This window comes from Triticum aestivum, chromosome 4B (genome assembly GCF_018294505.1).
Source record: "Triticum aestivum cultivar Chinese Spring chromosome 4B, IWGSC CS RefSeq v2.1, whole genome shotgun sequence".
In the NCBI taxonomy this organism is placed as follows: domain Eukaryota; kingdom Viridiplantae; phylum Streptophyta; class Magnoliopsida; order Poales; family Poaceae; genus Triticum; species Triticum aestivum.
Window position 1 is genome coordinate 669,111,346 of NC_057804.1, and position 17,896 is coordinate 669,129,241.

The 17,896-nt window shown below is 40.6% G+C and overlaps 1 protein-coding gene and 1 long non-coding RNA gene across 6 annotated transcripts; one reads left to right on the forward strand and one right to left on the reverse strand.

Annotated features, from left to right (window-relative positions):
• The first annotated feature begins 428 nt into the window (after positions 1 to 428).
• Positions 429 to 2,592, forward strand: LOC123094054 (uncharacterized). Its single transcript, XM_044516139.1, has 2 exons — positions 429 to 562; positions 1,854 to 2,592. Exon 2 carries the CDS (start codon positions 1,876 to 1,878, stop codon positions 2,455 to 2,457), a length of 582 nt encoding a protein of 193 aa, XP_044372074.1. The 5' UTR covers positions 429 to 562; positions 1,854 to 1,875; the 3' UTR covers positions 2,458 to 2,592.
• A 9,611-nt stretch (positions 2,593 to 12,203) lies between these two features.
• On the reverse strand, positions 12,204 to 17,045 carry LOC123094055 (uncharacterized). Of its 5 annotated transcripts, XR_006445718.1 has the most exons (6): positions 16,597 to 17,032; positions 16,419 to 16,503; positions 15,263 to 15,318; positions 13,161 to 13,211; positions 12,774 to 12,980; positions 12,204 to 12,422 (listed from the first exon to the last, which is right to left on the reverse strand). It is a non-coding gene; the product is annotated as an uncharacterized lncRNA (long non-coding RNA). The 5 variants fall into 5 exon arrangements; XR_006445717.1 differs by having other exon boundaries at positions 12,774 to 12,983; positions 13,161 to 15,318; positions 16,597 to 17,045; XR_006445715.1 differs by having other exon boundaries at positions 13,161 to 15,318; positions 16,597 to 17,044.
• Between the last annotated feature and the right edge of the window lie 851 nt (positions 17,046 to 17,896).

The following is a 17,896-nucleotide window of genomic DNA, read 5'->3' on the forward strand; positions in this document are numbered from 1 at the left end:
TAAACAAATTACAATCTCAGTGGACCCATAAGCTAATATCCTTGAATGTTTTTTTTTCTGTTTGTGTGTATATGTCGCAAGTTTTCTTGTTTTATTTTAGGTTTGGTACTGTAGCTAGGTCTAGAATAGTTTTTTTTTGTTCTTTTTTTAATTTCAAAAAAATCGAGGGATGTCTCAGTTTTTATTAAAAGAAAGAAATATTTGGTCCAAAGTTGAATGAGCGTGTCATGCAGGGTTAAATCGGAAGATAAACTGATGAAACACATGATGCATTAGTGGATATATATGTAAATCACACGGGTGATTTGAAGACAAATTGAAAAACTATATGTCCAATACTTGCACTCACGGGCATTTTTGCTACTATTAATAAATTGGTAAAAATCAGAGAATGCGAGGCCTGGCCAAATGGGCCGGCCCGGCCTGGGTTAAACGGGCCCGAACCCCTCTTGCCCTCTCTCCTATAAAAGCTGTGCTTTTACCCCCGCACTCCATCGCCTCGCCGCCGTTCCCCGCAACACCCTGTCGACCCAATCTCACATCCTCCTCTCGCCCGCCCGAGGTGAGCACTTGTAGTTCCTCTGGATTGGTTGGTAGGCGCTGGTTCGTAGGTCTCGGATCCAGCCAGCGTGGTCTCCCTCCGCGTGCATCCGGAGTTTCTCGTTCCGATTGTGGTTGGTAGGCGCGGCGCGGCGCGGGTTCATAGGTGTCGGATCCAGCGCCGTCTGTATCCTATTCGTATGAGGAACCTCGGCTAGGATAGGATTTGATTAGTTAGGTTTTGTATTAGGGTAACACCACCTAGCTAGGGTTCGATTGATTATCCGTAACAAGGAATCAATCTGACGTTTTAGTTAGGGTTTGCTTGGTTGGTTGTGGTCAGATTTTGGTTTCTCATGAATTCTTCAACTGTGCCTGTCGCGATTTTGGGCGGAAATTGATGATTGATTTCGGGGGCAAAATCCGAGGTAATTTGTGGATGAAAGATGGGGAAACTTGGGGAAACCAAGCAAATCCATGGATCAAAATCAACAAAACTTCATCATGCCAACAAATCACAAAAAAAATTTGGTGGGGAAATTTCGAATTAGGACGAAAAACAACAAGATCAAAGCTAGAAAACGAATATTAATTTGGATGGAATTCATGCTATGTTGTTCGATTTCAGTTTATGCCTGCCAGAATGTTTAATTTTTTGTTTTATCAACTGTGTTTGAGCGTACTAGATTTTTTGTTGCATATTCATCTTCTTGCTCTGTTTGGATAGGTAACAATTAATATTTGGGATCCTAAAATATTTATGCACTGGCAGCACTTAACCTGCAGCTGCTGATTAATGTTGTATTCATATGTGCTGCTTTCCAGCTCTCTTGTTTCGATAGGTATTTGGTTATCGTTTGGGTCTATTTATTATCGTTTGTAAATGCTGGTTTGGTTTTCTGTGCTCACTATCCCCTTGCACATGGGATGCAATTTTTTTATTTCCCTGCTGTTTAGTTTATTGTTTCCTTTGATGGTAAAGAGGCATTAATTCTGGAGATAGATGCAATTTTCTTGCTCACAATAATACAATGAATGATGGCATCTCTATCTACTTTAACCAAATTATATCATATTCCCCCCTCTGTTAATTATTTTTCTGTTTTGGGTATTCATTCATTTTGTTTAGTTGCCTATCAGTATAAATACATGGCTGCATTGCTTTCACTTCATATTAATAACTATTCTGTCGCACAATGCAAATATACATATGCTGTCCTAACTAATTAAGTAGAAGCTTGGATTGGTGCTGTATGGTCTCTTCCTGACATTAAATCCTCCTCTGTTTGTGCTGTCTGTTTCTGCTGCTGCAGTCTTCTTCGCCGCCAAAAGGAAATGATGCTCTACAAAATCCACTCCCATGCCCAAATCCAAGACCTGCAGGCCCGCTCCGATGAGCTGGGCCACTCCAATAAGTCCATGCTTGTGAGTCTTGTCTCTCTGGAGTCGGTGCGCATAGCGTGGGAGTCGTATGCGCTCCTCCGCCCGCTGATCATGGAGTCGAGGTCCTGGGAATGCCCGCAGCTGGATTCCCTCTCGGACGTGGCAGGCTTGTCGCTGGAAATCCAAAAGCTTGAGCATGATGTGTTACCCCAGCTCAAGCTTCAGGAGGGTAAGCTGGAACGGGGTGCCCTGGAAGCCCTCCTACTCATTAAGAACTCAGCAAGTAAGCTCTTACATTTGAGGAAGTGCTTTGAGGAAGCCTTGGGCGTATTGCTTGCCAAGGAGGATCTGGTCTCAGCCAAAGTCAAAAGGCTGAGCATGATGCTAAACGATACTGCTGTTCATGTACTCAAAGCTAACAACACTCGCTTGTTTAAGGAGTGTGTCCTGTTTCTGGTCCAGCTGGTCACCGATGTGTTGGAGACCCCGGTTCGTTTCTGTGATACTCGTAAGTGTAAGCATTCTGATGAGTAGACTTATCAGCCAGCTCGAGGCTGTTGTGATGAGTATTTCTTAGGGGCGTGGCAAACAGTTTAGAATCAACCCTTTATGTTTGGATGTGTTATTAATGGATTTTAAATGATATGTATCTTGGGTAGTGTTCTCTCATTCTGTGCTAGTCGGGTACAACTTGCAATTACTTTCAGTTTTTTTTTTGAGAAATACAGTCACATGGAGGTATTCGCTCTTTTTGGGAATATATGCCAAAAGAATATAGTATCTTAGAAAAGAAATCCCAAATATAAGTCTTTTAAGAGGTTTCACCAAAAGACTACATACGGATGAATATAGGCATACTTTAGAATGTGGATGGATTCACTCATTTTGCTCCGTATATAGTTTTCTACTAGTGCAATTTCTTAAAAGACATGTATTTAGAAACGGAGGGATCTGTGAGTGTCCATGATTAAAGCTTTGCAAATACCATAAACAAAACATCACCTTGTACATATAAAGTGATGATTATTTTTACACTAACCGGTTTGGCAAGTAGTACTTCCTCCGTAAATAAAGAAACATAAGAGTGTTTGGATTATCATTTCTTTAGAGAGGGAGTAGTATATATATATAATTGAATTAATAATCTCTACTCCTAAAGTATCGGTTGGTCGTCTCTGTTCATCGGTTAATTTTTATCCCACCAACACCGATTTTTTTTCGTGCTCCCTCCCACCCAACCCCCGGGCCATCGAACAAAAAAAAAGGGCTGGCTTAGCTATGCCCCCCCCCCCCGAAGTCAAGGGGCCAAACCTCCGATCGAAACAGAGAGAACCGGATGAAAAAATCTACGAAAAAAGACCTACGAAATTAAACCAGCGAAAAAAAAATGAAATTGCACGCAGGTATACGAGCGATTCCTCCTTCCTTCGAACCACTCGCACGCTCGATCCCTTCGTTGCCGCCGCTCCATCCCTTCGCCCCCACCGCTCGATCCCTTCGCCGCCGCCCTCCCACATCAAAGCCGCCACCGATATGCCCTGCCGGATCTCGCCTCAGCCCCGCCGTCTTGTGATCCGGAGTTCACAGCCTCTGCCGCCGATATCCTCGCACGCGTTAGGGTTCCTGCGCCGCCGCCACAAAGGAGCTCGTCAACCAGCCCAGCGTCCTGCTGCTCCGCGCTTGCTTCCCTCGTTGGTCGCCTTTGGACCCCTCGCTTCGGACTCCACGCCAAGCCGCCGCCTCTTCGCCGAGAAAGAGGGCTCCCTATCTCCGCCGTGGTCGACCATCAGCGCGACGGGCAGAGCACCCAGCCCGTAGGCTCATCCCCTTCTCCGATCCACTCCGGCAGCGGCCATCGTCGGTATGTTCCGCTCGTGATATATTGGTGTAGGCTCATTCCCTTCTCTTTATCTAAAAAGGCTATTCTACATACACCGAGGAGAAGATGCTCACCTTCTCGCGCCCTCCCCCTACCGTGATGTACGTGGATGAATCCGACGGCAATGAGGACGACCTCGTAGGATCCAGCCACGGTTGTGCGGAATTTCGCGGGGACGAATCTACCCGGCCTCTCGTCCTATCCGCCGCCGGTAGAGGCATCCATGTCCGATGGTGTGAATTTTGGCTGGTTCCATGAGCACTTCATTCCCTGCCGTGTAGTCTTCGTTGATTCGGGAAGATGGTGGTTGTCTGTTTAGCCATTTCAATCTGCTATTGATCATGCTCATTCTTGTTATATTCAGTTATATTGGAAACACCATCTGATTCAGTTATATTCTTGATTATGCTCATGCTCATGCTCATCCTTATTCAAATAAGAATACTTTTGTTTGGAGAGCTGGGGCATCAGCTGTGTGGAAGCACCAGCTGATTTGTAACTGGTCGGAAGGTGAGCTTCTCATACTCGCTGCCGTTGAAGCACGGCACCTCGCCGCCACTTATGTTGCGTGTTGTCGTGCTGTAGGTCCTTGGGGTTGGGTGTGGCAACTCGCGACTCGAAGACATTTCGTGCATGTGCTCCCGTGCACTTGGTGACCAATACATCTACTCCGTCGTGAACATGTGCTTCGTGTCATACAGGTCGCCGCCAAGGGTGAGCTCGTGCAGCGGACCAGCGGTACAGGTATAGATGTGCATCCCATAAGGACAGCTACAGTTTCTTTCATAAAGTTATTTGTGTGAGTGCCCTGCATATTGAAGTAAACTGGATCGGCTAATCTTGAGTTCCTCCACCAAGTTATATTACTTCGACAAGAAAAAGTGCAGAAAGACCATATAAAGTACTCTGGTGACTCTCTCAATTGAACTAGAATTTTTTTAGATGCGTGAAACATGCACAACGATTTGCTCTATTGAGTCTATGTATGTTGAACTAGCACTCGAATTATAGCTCATGCCGGTATGCTAATTTTCTCTTTCTCATATCAGCTCTCCTTCTTTTTGTCCATTTTTCTTCACTACTACCTGAAGGAAACTGTACTGGATAGCAGCCTATCATATATTGTTACATGTACCGAGTGATTTAGCTTCATTTTAATGATACTGTCAACAACTAACTACTGCTGCGACATATTTGATGCAACCTGTAAAATATTTTTTGTTTAATTTCAGCATATCATTTATATATATACTGAAGTCTCTTCTGGACATGTTGTCTAATTGCGTCATGTATGTTAGATATTTGTTCTATAACACTTGCCATTGACTATTTTTCTTTTATTTAGGTTATGTGCATTATTGATCAGCCAATCTTGAGAGAGAGATGGGTTGGCGTGAATGGGAAGAAAACTACATTGAATGGACAAGAAGTATGCCCTCAACTTTTTCATGGTATGTCTTACTTATTGTTCTTGTGATTTTTCCATCAGTTTCACTTTACATTTCTTCTTTGCTTTTTCATGGCATCGGGATGCCCACTGCCGACGGCGCTGCGTTGCTACCAAAGGGGCACCCTGCCGCGGCCGGGGACTCGCTGCCGTCGAAGCACGACACCTTGCCGTCACGTATGTTGGGTGTTGTGGTGCTGCAGGTCCTTGGGGTTGGGTGCGGCAACTCGAGACTCGAAGACGATCTTCTGTGGTAGGGCGTCGCCGGCGGCGGCGGCACCTGTATAGACCGTCTCGGTGTGACAGAAGAGTTCGGAGTTCACTCCGAGAAAGAATTGCTTTGCATGTACATTTGCTGAAAGGCTGATGTGCTGAACTTTCGATGATTTCGATTGGTCTCTAACATAACCTTTCCTCTTTTTGTTGATATGTCCAAAAGAGATCCTTATTTCACCTTTTGTTTATAGGTATTCAACTTGAGGAATTTCATACTTTTGGAGTGGAGCTATCAAATATATGTGTGCTCGATGTTGGTGTTTTAATCCGGATCTCTCGTTGAAGGTGCTCGATGTTGGTGTTTGAATACTGCTACCGTACTTCAAGGTCTGTAGCAGCTCTTACAATGGATTCTTTTTAATGATAGTACAATTTATTTTTGTTTCGATTTGGTATTGTTGTTCTGTTCACTTAACCCAGTCTGTAGCAGCAGCTTTTCAAGTCGTTTCCTCGCCAACAAATGTCATAATTTATCACGTACGTGTGCAAATGGTTTTTTGGCTATAGTATGAGTATATGGTTCAGAGAAGTTCGGTCAGATGCAAAGCATGCTTAGCATCTCATAGTCGTAGGCTATTCCTTTTAAAATTGAAGCCATCCAGGTTTTCAATTATGGAGATGATTTGGAAACTCAGCATAGAAAATTATTTACTCTAATGCAGATAGGCCCGGCCCATAGGCCGGGCAAACGGGGCGCCCGCCCTGGGCTCCGAGGAGGCAGGGGCCCCGGCCCAGATAGTATACCTTCATGGAGCCCAAAGAAAATACACGAAAAAAAAACAATGTCCAAGGAACCGTGCAAGGAAAAGCCCATTAGGCAAACCTGACGAAGGAATTGATCGATAATCAATCTGTTTGCACTGGACCCCAGACCCGCGACTCCTCTGCTTCGCCAAATCCCGGACACGGCGTCCCCGCTCCGATTCGTGGCTAGTCATTAATGAATAGCTACGGCGCAAATCATTCCCCAATCAGCTCTCCTTCCTTTCTCAACGCTCTGGCCGCGTTTCAAAAAAAAAACGCTCTGGCCGTTTCCTAGACTTTGGAGAGACCAGGAAAGTACATGTTCTTCTTTCCTGTAATCTCCTTCTTTAATTCAAAGATTCTTTGATAAATAGCTCTGCGCATGATTCAAACGTCGCACATCCGCTACATCTCCATGGATCTTCTTCCACTCTTCATTGGATCCAAATGTGAGAGGGCTCAGGAGTAGTCTAGGAGAAGGGAGAAATTTTATCCACTTCATGGTGTCGTCTTCTTTGTTCGTGCTGACTACTGCGGCGTACGGATCAAGCCTTCTACATCCACATCAATCAATACCCAGGTGCTTTTGATCCCTGTATTAACCATTTTTTGTGCAGCTTGTTTACTGACTTGTCTTCAAGAAATTATTTGTCTAGCAGTATAATCTCAAAAGGGACAATTACTGTTAACTTTTTCAAAACTAGAATTCTTCGAGGGAATCTCCATTGGTCATCATAGTATTGACATGAAATACACAGTTCGCTTTGCTATGCCTTATATATGATAGTTTGGAAGAGGTGAATTATTATTCGGGTGACGAATTTTGGGGTGAAGAACATGGCAGATTGGGGGAGGATCCAGAACAAATGTAAGTTGATGCATTAATTTTATATCTCATGGTAACACATATGATTAAGTAGCAACCAGTTTTTACAAGGTCATTTGTTGTGCCAAAAAATTGATGTCTCTATTGACAATTAGGAAATCGATATTTTGTCGAGCTATATTATTTCATTACTATCCCGATGCATTTCTCTTGATCGATAAATAGTGGTACTGCCAGTCTTAGAGTCGAAAGATCACTAATCTATGCTATATACTGGATATCCATATTACATTGCTTTTGAAAACAAAAACTGAGCTTTTATTTCTCAAGAAGGGCCCCTTATTCTTGTCTTGCCCCGGGCCCCGTATATCTGTGGGACGGCCCTGAATGCAGATTACACATATTAAGGCCTTTATTCTTTTATATTAAGGTCTCCAGTGCAAGCATTAGCCCATCTTTAGCTGCTCATAAGCAGTATCAGTGATATATATATATATATATATATATATATATATATATATATATATATATATATATATATATATATATATATATATATATATATATATATAAGTACACTCTTGCTAAGATTAATCTTTGATATATATAGTTCATTGCCTGGATATAGTTTGCTTTGAATGTTTTTTTGCTCTTTAGTCTATGAAGAATTGCAAGGAGGAGGATAATAGAGCAGCAACCAGAGCTGACAATTGGCCTGTAAATGCAGCAAAGTTCTCCTAGAGGTGTGATGTTGGTGGTGATTTTCTTATCCGGGGATATGGATGTGGCGGGTCTGTGGGCACCATGCTGACGCGGAGAAGGAGGTGCAGGTAGCGGGGCACTTGAGGTGAGGTGGCTGCAGGGTCGCTCGAGAAGAACAGGCTCATCAGCACCACCTGGATGCCTTCGTCATCAGCAATGTGGACAAGGTGCAAAAGGGATATCTCCCTTACCTCTTATTCAGTCTGGAAAATTATGCAATGTTTGGTTTGGCAGATTTAACAGTTGCTGCTTTGGAAATTTGTTACCTATAGAAGTATAGGAATAACATGACTAATATTTATTGAATTTCTAGAGTTATTGTTTTTTTTCTACAAAGTCAGTTGTTACATTAGGAAGAACATCGTCTAAAATCTTGACAACATAAAGGAGCATAGAGTTAATAGATTATGAAATCCTGTAGTGCATCAGATGCACCCTTCACTAATTTTTGAACACATTTATATTATCCAGGTTCCGACCTCATTCGCTGTGATGTTTGTCTTTTTTATGTGGGCGAGGAAAACATTTTTAGGAGTGATACTCCCAAACTTTGATTTCTTGGTTGTCGAATCATGGTGCTGATTAGATTTTACTTAACCTTAATTAATCTATTTATATTGCGGCTTTGTCTTTTAGCTCATCTTTTAGTTTCTCTTCTCCACTTCACACAAGATTTTATTGTAGGCTACCAAGTACAGTTATACCACTTATACTCTTTCTATCTGATTATGCAAAGCTTGATCTATACTCATTGAACTTTGTTAGATAGTAGGCCCTCCTATTAGTGTGCCTAAATATAATTGTTTCTCTGTGTTTATATATAGTATCTTAGTCCAGTAGAATGAATGTTCTCGAGTAATTAGAGGTATTTGGATCAAGTGAATGTCTGAATACCACTAAAATTGAAATCATAATTAAAAAATACTGACCTTTTTCTTCAGGGCGTCTGTTCCTCCTCCCATGGTCAGCACCACCACCTACTCTGAATCTCCGATCAGAATAGTATGAACTATTAAATAGGAAACTTAATGCTTATCATTGTTGATGTACATATGTACAACTAACAATGGTTGTGCTGCAACCAGCTTACTTTATTCCTTGCTGAAATTTATCTTCATTTATTTCACATCAGATAGTTCTGAACCTAGATGATCTCAATTAGGGTCATTGAAATTTGTTAAATTATTTTTATCCGCTCTTCTGAACAAGCGTATACTATGATCTGATTTGTATATCATATTACTGAGGCAGCGCTGGGCCATGCTGTGGTGAGAACATACGAGAGATAATTGGGGTGTGTGGCTGATTGCTTCATGTGCTGCTAATGATATATGTAGACTGCTGATTGCTCCTGATATACAGTGTCGATTGCAGCTGATAGTAGGATTGTACTCAATTTGATAGGTAAAGTGGGATGGCTTGATTGTATAGTGCTCATAAGCCAGTCCGGGCATTGTCCTTCCTCGAATGAATCTGAGACTACTCCTCATATGTTAATCAGTTGCTCCTCCCTAGCTTTGGTTTGATCTGAACTTCAAAGTTTTCATCCACTCAATGTTGATTCAGTCAAAGATCTCTTGGAAAAATTATTTCGACAAGATTCACTCTATAATGTTGTTATCATTGTCCTCTGGAATATATGGAAGCGCAAAAACTCCAAGGTCTCCCAGGATGTTTTTGAGGAATTGCACATTACTGCTAGCAAGATTGCTGATGATTGATACCTTGGTCCAACAGGTATTCACATGGAATTAATAAATGGCACCTTACGGATTGGAGTACTCTACTGTATCACCTATCTGGGAGATTTTAATTTTTTCCTTCTATTATTTCTCTTAATCCCTGTGTACTCATTGGACTTTGTATAGTTCTCAGTTTTATGAAGTGGTTCAGGCTGGCGTAAGCCACCATAGTCCCAGTAAAAAAAGGCTACAAGCTTCGCTTCGGCCTTTCGGAACTGAATATTATGTAGTTTTATTGAGATTATTGATAGTGCTTCTCTACTATCAAAGAAGGTAATAGTCTCTTATGTGTTTCTTTTTGTCCATTTGAATGCACTCCATTTTTTAGTTTATTAATTAACATCAAACCTCCATTCTTCTAGGTGCTGATGTATTATTATTTTCAGCTTAACACATTTAACTTCCTATAGATTTCATGGTTTATGCAGATTAACCGAGCTAAGAATTTTTGTGAAGCTAAAGCTGGTGTTAAGATGAACGCTGCTATGTATATATTTGAAACAGTTAGATACATGCTTGACAGACTATATAGGGGTGATCAAAACCATGCGAAGCATTATGGGACAAGTTTCTCTACCTTAAATAAGTGTTCGTTCTCTCGTGTTTACTATTCGTTTAAGGGTCATCAACCCGTGTATTTATTTTCATTGACCAAGTTTTACATTTTTCTTCAGTAGTGTTCATTGTGCAGTTCTAGATTGTTAAGAGAGTAGAGTTTATTGATTTATTACATGGAGAGACCAGTAGTGTCGTAGTGGTCTTGACATAATTGCTAACATTTTCTACTAGACAAAGTTTAATTGCACTAAATACAATTTAGAACATGCATAGACATTTATCTTCTTTCTACAGAATGGTTAGTGCAAAAATTACTTTGAGTTGTACACGATTCTGTATCTGACTACGCGAGTTTTCTTTTATGGCTCAAAGTAGTTAGTGTCCCCCCTTATTATGAGAGAGGTACTACTTCAAACATCTCTTCTTAATGTTTTATGTCATGGCATACAGTATGAGGGAATGTTAGTTGGCTTGACTTTCGTGGCACTCATTGATAACCTTTCAGTTCAGGAGTTTTTATGGCCTCTTAATCCATGAGAGTATGCTCATGTTGAAGAAGTTAGTCATAATGAGGGGCACCATAAATGTTTGTTATCTGGCACAAATTCCTAATGAATATCACATGTGAACCTTTTACTGTTGTGTTATTCAAATTTCATTGTACTATTCATACAGTAAAATATGAGTGCCATGTCAGAATATGGTTCTCGATCTGAAAGATTATATTCGAAATTGCAGGTTCTATGGCAGTGGAGTAATGTTCGTAAATTATATATTGCTTTCAAGTTTGGAGCTGGAATGATATATGTGCTGCATTTAGTTATAGTCTTATATATATACATGAACATCCATTGTATATTTCTTGCAGGACATGGTAACTACTATTACTAGTACAATGCCCGTGCGTTGCCACGGGCCTTTTGTTGTACAAAATCTTAATGAATTTTTGGGCTCTTCCAATGACATTGCCTCAACACCCTTGTCGATGGATTCTTTTTGAACGCTGACATAATCCATCTCCATCTCTTTCATACTCTGCAAAAATAAATATGTATAGAAACATACCTTTTGTATTATCATGCACAACAAATATATAAAGAACAATTATTTGTATGCATCTCTTCTGATTGTGTAAAACCCGATGATTTTTCAGTCTGGTTCACCATAAAGCTTTGTCAATAAAAAGCCATCAGTTTTGATCTTTGATCTACAAAAGTAAACATACAAACAATATTAAAATAAAAAAATAGAAAACTCATATACAATATATATTCATTGGTCAGATGTTAAATGTGAGTAGATGACCGTTTTTACTCGGAGTGAGTGACATCGTCCTTTTTAGTAGAGTGAGCCGCATTCCAATTTGAATAAACTGCAAGTTCACCTGTATATCACTTGTTGGTAATTATGTTTAAAAAGAAATAGCAAACTCTGTGATGTTGCTTATGTTTCATTCTTATATCAAGATTGCAAGATTGTTTTCAGTTTTTAGAAATATTGTTGTAAATTTTGGATGCTTGCATTTCCATCATGAAGATAACTAATATCTTATTTAGAAGAATTCTTGCATTTCCAGCTTCAAGATAGGTAATATCTTATTTAGAAGGATGCTTACATTTCCTGCTCTCTGATGGACAGAGCATCGAATCTGTTATTTGGATGTTGAGTTTATTTCATATTCAAAATGCAACGTTTATGTGTCCTTATGTTCACTTCCTAGCATCATATGCAAACTTGCTGACAAGTGACAAATATGTAAATAGCTTGAAAAAAGTGGATGAATAACCCGTAAATTTGACTAGTTGAATGACCATGCATTGCCATGGAATAAAAAAAATATAGCGATTGAATAATTGACTCAATGTAGAAATATGTTGGACAAGCTGGCATGTGGTTTCCATCCATACAGTAATAAAACTGATTGTCCCTCCATTTCTTGTCATTTCTTCGTAACCATCCTTTCCTTGCAAGAAAATGAAGCGATATCTAATCTTCTCCCACCCTTCCTCCTGTTCCACCTTCATGTACTTGTACAAATTATATAAATTTTATCAATTCAAAAGAATATTTTGATTATATTTCTTATTTAAAAGTAATTAAAGATGTACATGGTGGTTAATCCAACCATAATTTTTTACCGCAACAAGGATAAAACTTGAAACTAACATAGAGCCTTAATTAACTAAACTGTCCCTTGTCCCCATTTGTTAAACTCCTCACATGCTACTTGCTCCATTTTCCCCGTGGCCACACAACCATGCCTACCTGTGACCATGAAAATCAATCAATCATAAAAATTCATGATCTGACTATACAATTCACAAGATAAATGAAATCCATGTCAACTAAAATATAATTAAAAAACACGTCGTTTGTGCTCTATAGCAGTGATACATTATCATACGAGCCAGGTTAGAGTACTCGTACCATGAATAAAGAAGGCACACAACATCTGGCATTATCACAAAATCATACTTGCACACATTACCACTAGTAGCAAGATAAACGAGGTGGATATCAGCTTTTAAAGCATGATTAGGAATCAAGGCACACTCTATTTTTAGGGTTAGAAAGAAAAAGACCAAGTGCAAGAATTGGAACAGATAAGAAGCTTACCAGGGCATGATGCCATTGGGTTGGATGTCATGCACGGGCCAATAGAGCTCCCTCCCTATCTCTTACGAAGCTCTCCCTACGTCCCACTTCAGAGCAGCCGGTCGTGCTTCTTTCCAACCCAACTTCTGCATCGCCGCAGATCAGCCAAAGGAGCTGCTACCTGCAGCCAAGCTCACCTTCCGCGCCGCTACAGATCAGCTAGTCACGCTGCTGCCGACAAACATAAATATCAAGTTTATCTTACTCTTGAGCAAACTCAGTAAGGGCAGGCATGTGGACTCAATCGAGCAACATAAATGAAAAAGGAAAAGTACCGACGTTTTGAAAAAATGAATTCAGTTAGTCATACAAGAATATGTTCAGAAGATAAAAATCATTTAGACACACCTCACGCAAATTCTCTGAAAGAAATTCTTCATGACATCTTCCAGAACCTACCTGTTCAGAAAAACAAAGTAAGAGAGCAGACATATGCAGCACAATTACCATCTCGGAACTTGTGGTGTGACACCATCAAAGTACAAAAAAGATATATGAATATACTGTTTCCTTATTTATTTAATTTTATTCCAGATTACAGTTGAAATGTTTATAAAGTACATATTCTTGGGTAGCAATTCTTTCTCATCTTGTGTGCACAATAAACAGATTGAGGCTTAATATTATTACTGAGCTCAGAGATCGATCAACAAGTCGTATGCTCTAATTTACAAAAGAACTATGTGCATTTACTTACTGGAGGAAGAAACCAAGGTCAAAAGGCAAAATGGCAGTCTTCTTATAGTGCGTCAAGCATAACTATATTGCATTACGAACTGAAGTAAAAAGTAGAATTAACAAGCAACAGTACTAACAACCAATAGTGACGAGACTATTGCTCTTGCACAAATGTTTATCCCAACAAAGGATCACGAACTTGCTAGATGCACTAACTGAGGCTCATTCCCTTTGCTTGAGGCACTATCTTAGGAACAACTTCAGAGTAGGTCGATTGAAACTTAGAAGAAACGGAGATACACATGTTAACTAATAGACTGACATTTGTCACTTTGTGATTGAAATTAACTATGAATAAGGACACTGGAACATGAACATACAGTTGTGTGGTCGAAGTGCCAGGAACATTGTTCCTGGCAGAAGAGCAATCATGAAAATCAGCAAAAATATGCTCAGGGTGATTTTGATGGGAACTCACTTGCTACAGCGGGTGCGCCATTTAGCTGGCACAATATTGAATTTGCCATTTTTTTCTCAAAATAGAACTTTGCGAATAGTACAACACTATAGAATCAACTAAAGCTCAACAACATTATTGATGCATGTACATCTATTAATTAGACCAGTAATGCTTCCACAAAGAATAATTAATCTTTACAACCCTTTCACTTGTGGTCATTTTACCAGGATAATAGTAATTCCAAAACATACAAATACAAGTTTTATCTATAAAATTATTTAACTAAATGATTCAAACAAGCACTGGTATTCCCAATTACATTAATCTCATGGAAAATGGTACAAGGAAAATTTTAGATAATTAATTGCATCTTCTATATCAGTAATCAGATCTAATCTAGATGCATCTCACTGCCAGGCAGGTTAGCCGCAATACTGGTAGTACATCCATAGACATTACCCGAATTATTCTCCACTTTTACCAGACTACCACGTACACTAATTAGAAGGCATGATGGTTCGGGGAGGGGCGCGACACGCGGGGAGCAATGGTGTGTGGGCCGGCTGGTGGAGGTAGACGGCGAGGCTCCCAACCGACGACCGTTCTCCACAAAATGTCAATCTAACTTGTGCAGTTTAATCATATGCCAGTGTGCCATAAATGATTAGAAACTCTACTCATCAAATTATGTTTCGGGGAATAAGAGACGGAGGAGGCACATATATCCAACCATTTGTTCATGTGCAGATGAGTGCTGGCTGGCGACGCTCGAGCGAGGTTGGCCCCTCAGGCTTTAGACAGACACATGGGAGATCTAGGCGCCCACACAGTGACATGATTCAGTGGTCAGGACACCGGCCTGGTTGGTCCTGTAGCATTTTGTGGTGGTTGTAGAGATCGGGTGGCCAGCGACACCAAGATGCTCTGAAGTTTGCATGCTTCCATGTTTCGAGTATGGTAGGCTTGGAATGGTTTACTTTAGCTGAGGGTGCTGCAAAACCGTGGTGCGTAGGGGTAGCGACACCACAATTTGGTATTTCAAAAAAATGTCCTACTTAGTCAAAGTAAGAGGAAACTACAACAAAGCACGTCCCATCTTCTATCTAATTGAAAGAAATGAGGAAACAAAAATCTTGGATGTTGGTAAAAGGTAAAACATGACGATATATATCAGCTAGAATCTGTACCTCCACATCAGGGCAGTGGTAAACAAGGTAAAGCATGAAGATATATCTGCTAGAATATGTACGTCCACATTGCAGCAAAAAGTACAACAACGTAAAACATGAAGAAGATCACCTAGAAGTTGTACCTCGCATCAAGATGCTGACACAAGACTCGTCAACGGAAGTGATAAAATCAGGGACCCTTGTCAAGTATGGTGATTGCGCATAAGTAACACAATCCGGTAAAGAGAAATTCAAACAAAACATCATATGTTAGTTTAGGAGCCTTCTGCCATTAATTTCCAAATTACATTGTATATCAAATAGAACAGTTTCTCTTTTTCTAAGCCCCTCCTTCACTGGAGGCTTACCATATCATACCTACATGCTAAAAACCAAACCAACACAATTATCTGCAATATATACTGCTGGTGAAGATGATTAAACTAATATGCAGTAGAACAAAATTGAATTCATTTAGACAGAACCAAAATTAGAAAGATATGTTGTTTCAAATTTATTAAAAGATCTGATGTTTGAAAACATCCTTTGGAATCAGAATATTTAGACTAATAACACCGAGATGTAGAGAGCAACTTAGAAAAATTATTGTCAGCACATAATAGCTTTGTACAATGTAAACTCGTGAGGGTTTGGATCCTCTTTTATTTGGCCATCATTACGAAAAAGCAGATCCTTTTTTACTTGACAACTATTACCAAAAGTATTGTTAGGCCACGAATTAAATCAGCTAAATTGTATAACTCGTCGGGATGCATGCCCCGCCAGCGAAAGAAAAATTATAGTTGATGCAGCTAACTGTTGCAACTGCGTCCATATACAAATCACATGAAACATAATTAATCAGCCAATTGACTACTTATTCCTCCTCAAACTGAATAAAAGGTACAGGTGTGATGGACATATCTGTCCCCAATTGACAGGTTGGAATTATTGTAAGTGCTCAGACCAAATGCAAGGGCCAATTCATGCCAATAGTTTTGAATCAAAAAAAAGAAAAGAAATAGACTTCCCGGCTGCAAATAATAAAGGTGCAAGCTGGCGTAAAAACTTATTTCGAATTATCTAAAACAATTATATTCTAATCTAGAAAGCCCGGACAGTCTGTAAAGAGACAAGTGCCGGTACATAGGGAGTTTTGCTTACAACAACCCGTGGAAATTTATCCCTATATAAATATAATGGATGACATAGGGAACTGCACGAAGCAAATACACTGATATAGGATCCTGGAGCAAACTACACATATCTAGTACAATTTTCAATCTTGCACGCACATACCGTTCGCCTTGTTTCCCAGGAGTTGTCCTGATCCAGGACATTTGGCATCAACTCTTGACCTCAAACAATTTCTTTTGTAAATAATCTGCCAATAAACCCACATCAACCTCAGCTGAGATAAAGAAAGACTGAATCTGGCTAACAAAACCAAACCATGTAACAGAATACAAGAACAAACAATTTCATCTTCTATATCACCAAAGGAAGAAGCCGAGCTGCGAAGAGTCCGGCTTGGCGAGCTTGGAGGCAGCCCTGGCGCCGGTGAGCGCGATGGAGACGGACCCGCGGTGGGAGAAGCCGAACTTCTCGAACAGGATCAGGATGATCCCGCGGGAGTCGTCCTTGGAGGACTCCTGCTTGATCTCCACTGCGGCTGGGCGGAGGACGACCCCTGGTTGCCGTCGATGTAGCGACGAGATCGGCGGCAGCGAAGGATCGACGCAGGGATCGGCGGCGGCTTGGTGCGAGTGCGAGGGCGACGGCGAAGGGATCTGTTGTGGTGAGGAGAAGCGTGGGGGCGGCGGAGGTGGCTGAGAGGGAGATAGGGCAAGGTGGGGGGCGGCGGCGGCGGAACGGGAGATGGGGGCGACGGCTTCTCCTCGAGGGGATCGATACGAGAGGTGTTTGTGCGGGTTTTTTTTGTGTATGCGTCTGGTGGGGTGTGGGGGACGAAAAAAACAAGCGAAAAAAAACCGAACGAAAATGGTAGGACGAAAATGATGGGACGAAAATAAAACCCAGAACGCGACCTACCAACTGAGACATTAGGAGTAGAGATTTTGATTGTTTCCGTGAACTATTTTGACCTTGATTAAGAAGTAGAAAGTTTTTAGCCTCGTAGGTTGTTTGATCTACTATATCAAGTGGCACTTGGCTTCTCATGGCTCTCCTCGCATTTGCCAAAACAAAGTTAGTACACACTACCTAGAGCTCTGGAAATTAGAACTGAAAAATGGTCCTGCGGTTTATTAGCTGATATAAATCATGCACAATCCTCTACATTTAAAAATAAACCGGACACAAAGCAGTATACTTTTTTCCGAGTACTACCTTGAGAGAGCCAAGGGGTTCTGCATTTTATAAAGAAGAAGAAAGTTGCCCGGTTCCATACATGCTTATCTGAGAAATATATCTTATCTATTTAGTGGAAACCAGCTACAGATACAAAAGGCACAAAGTCCCCCACCGGTCGTGACCGAACTACTGTTTTTGGAAATATCACATGAGCTAGATTACTAACATTGATGTAATGCTTGTATGGCAACCTATTTCTTTATCGGTTCAATTACAGAGTTTTGTTATTATGTGAATGGAGTAATGGAGAGCTAAGAAAAAACAAGGTAACAGTTAGTGTTACTCTTGCGAGGTAGTTTCAATCATATCATTGTTTGCTTTCCCTTTTCTCCTGCCTAGGTATGTACAATTATTCCAACCCAGGTTTCTTTCAAGAAGGATATGGGTATGTGTTTGAGGAATGT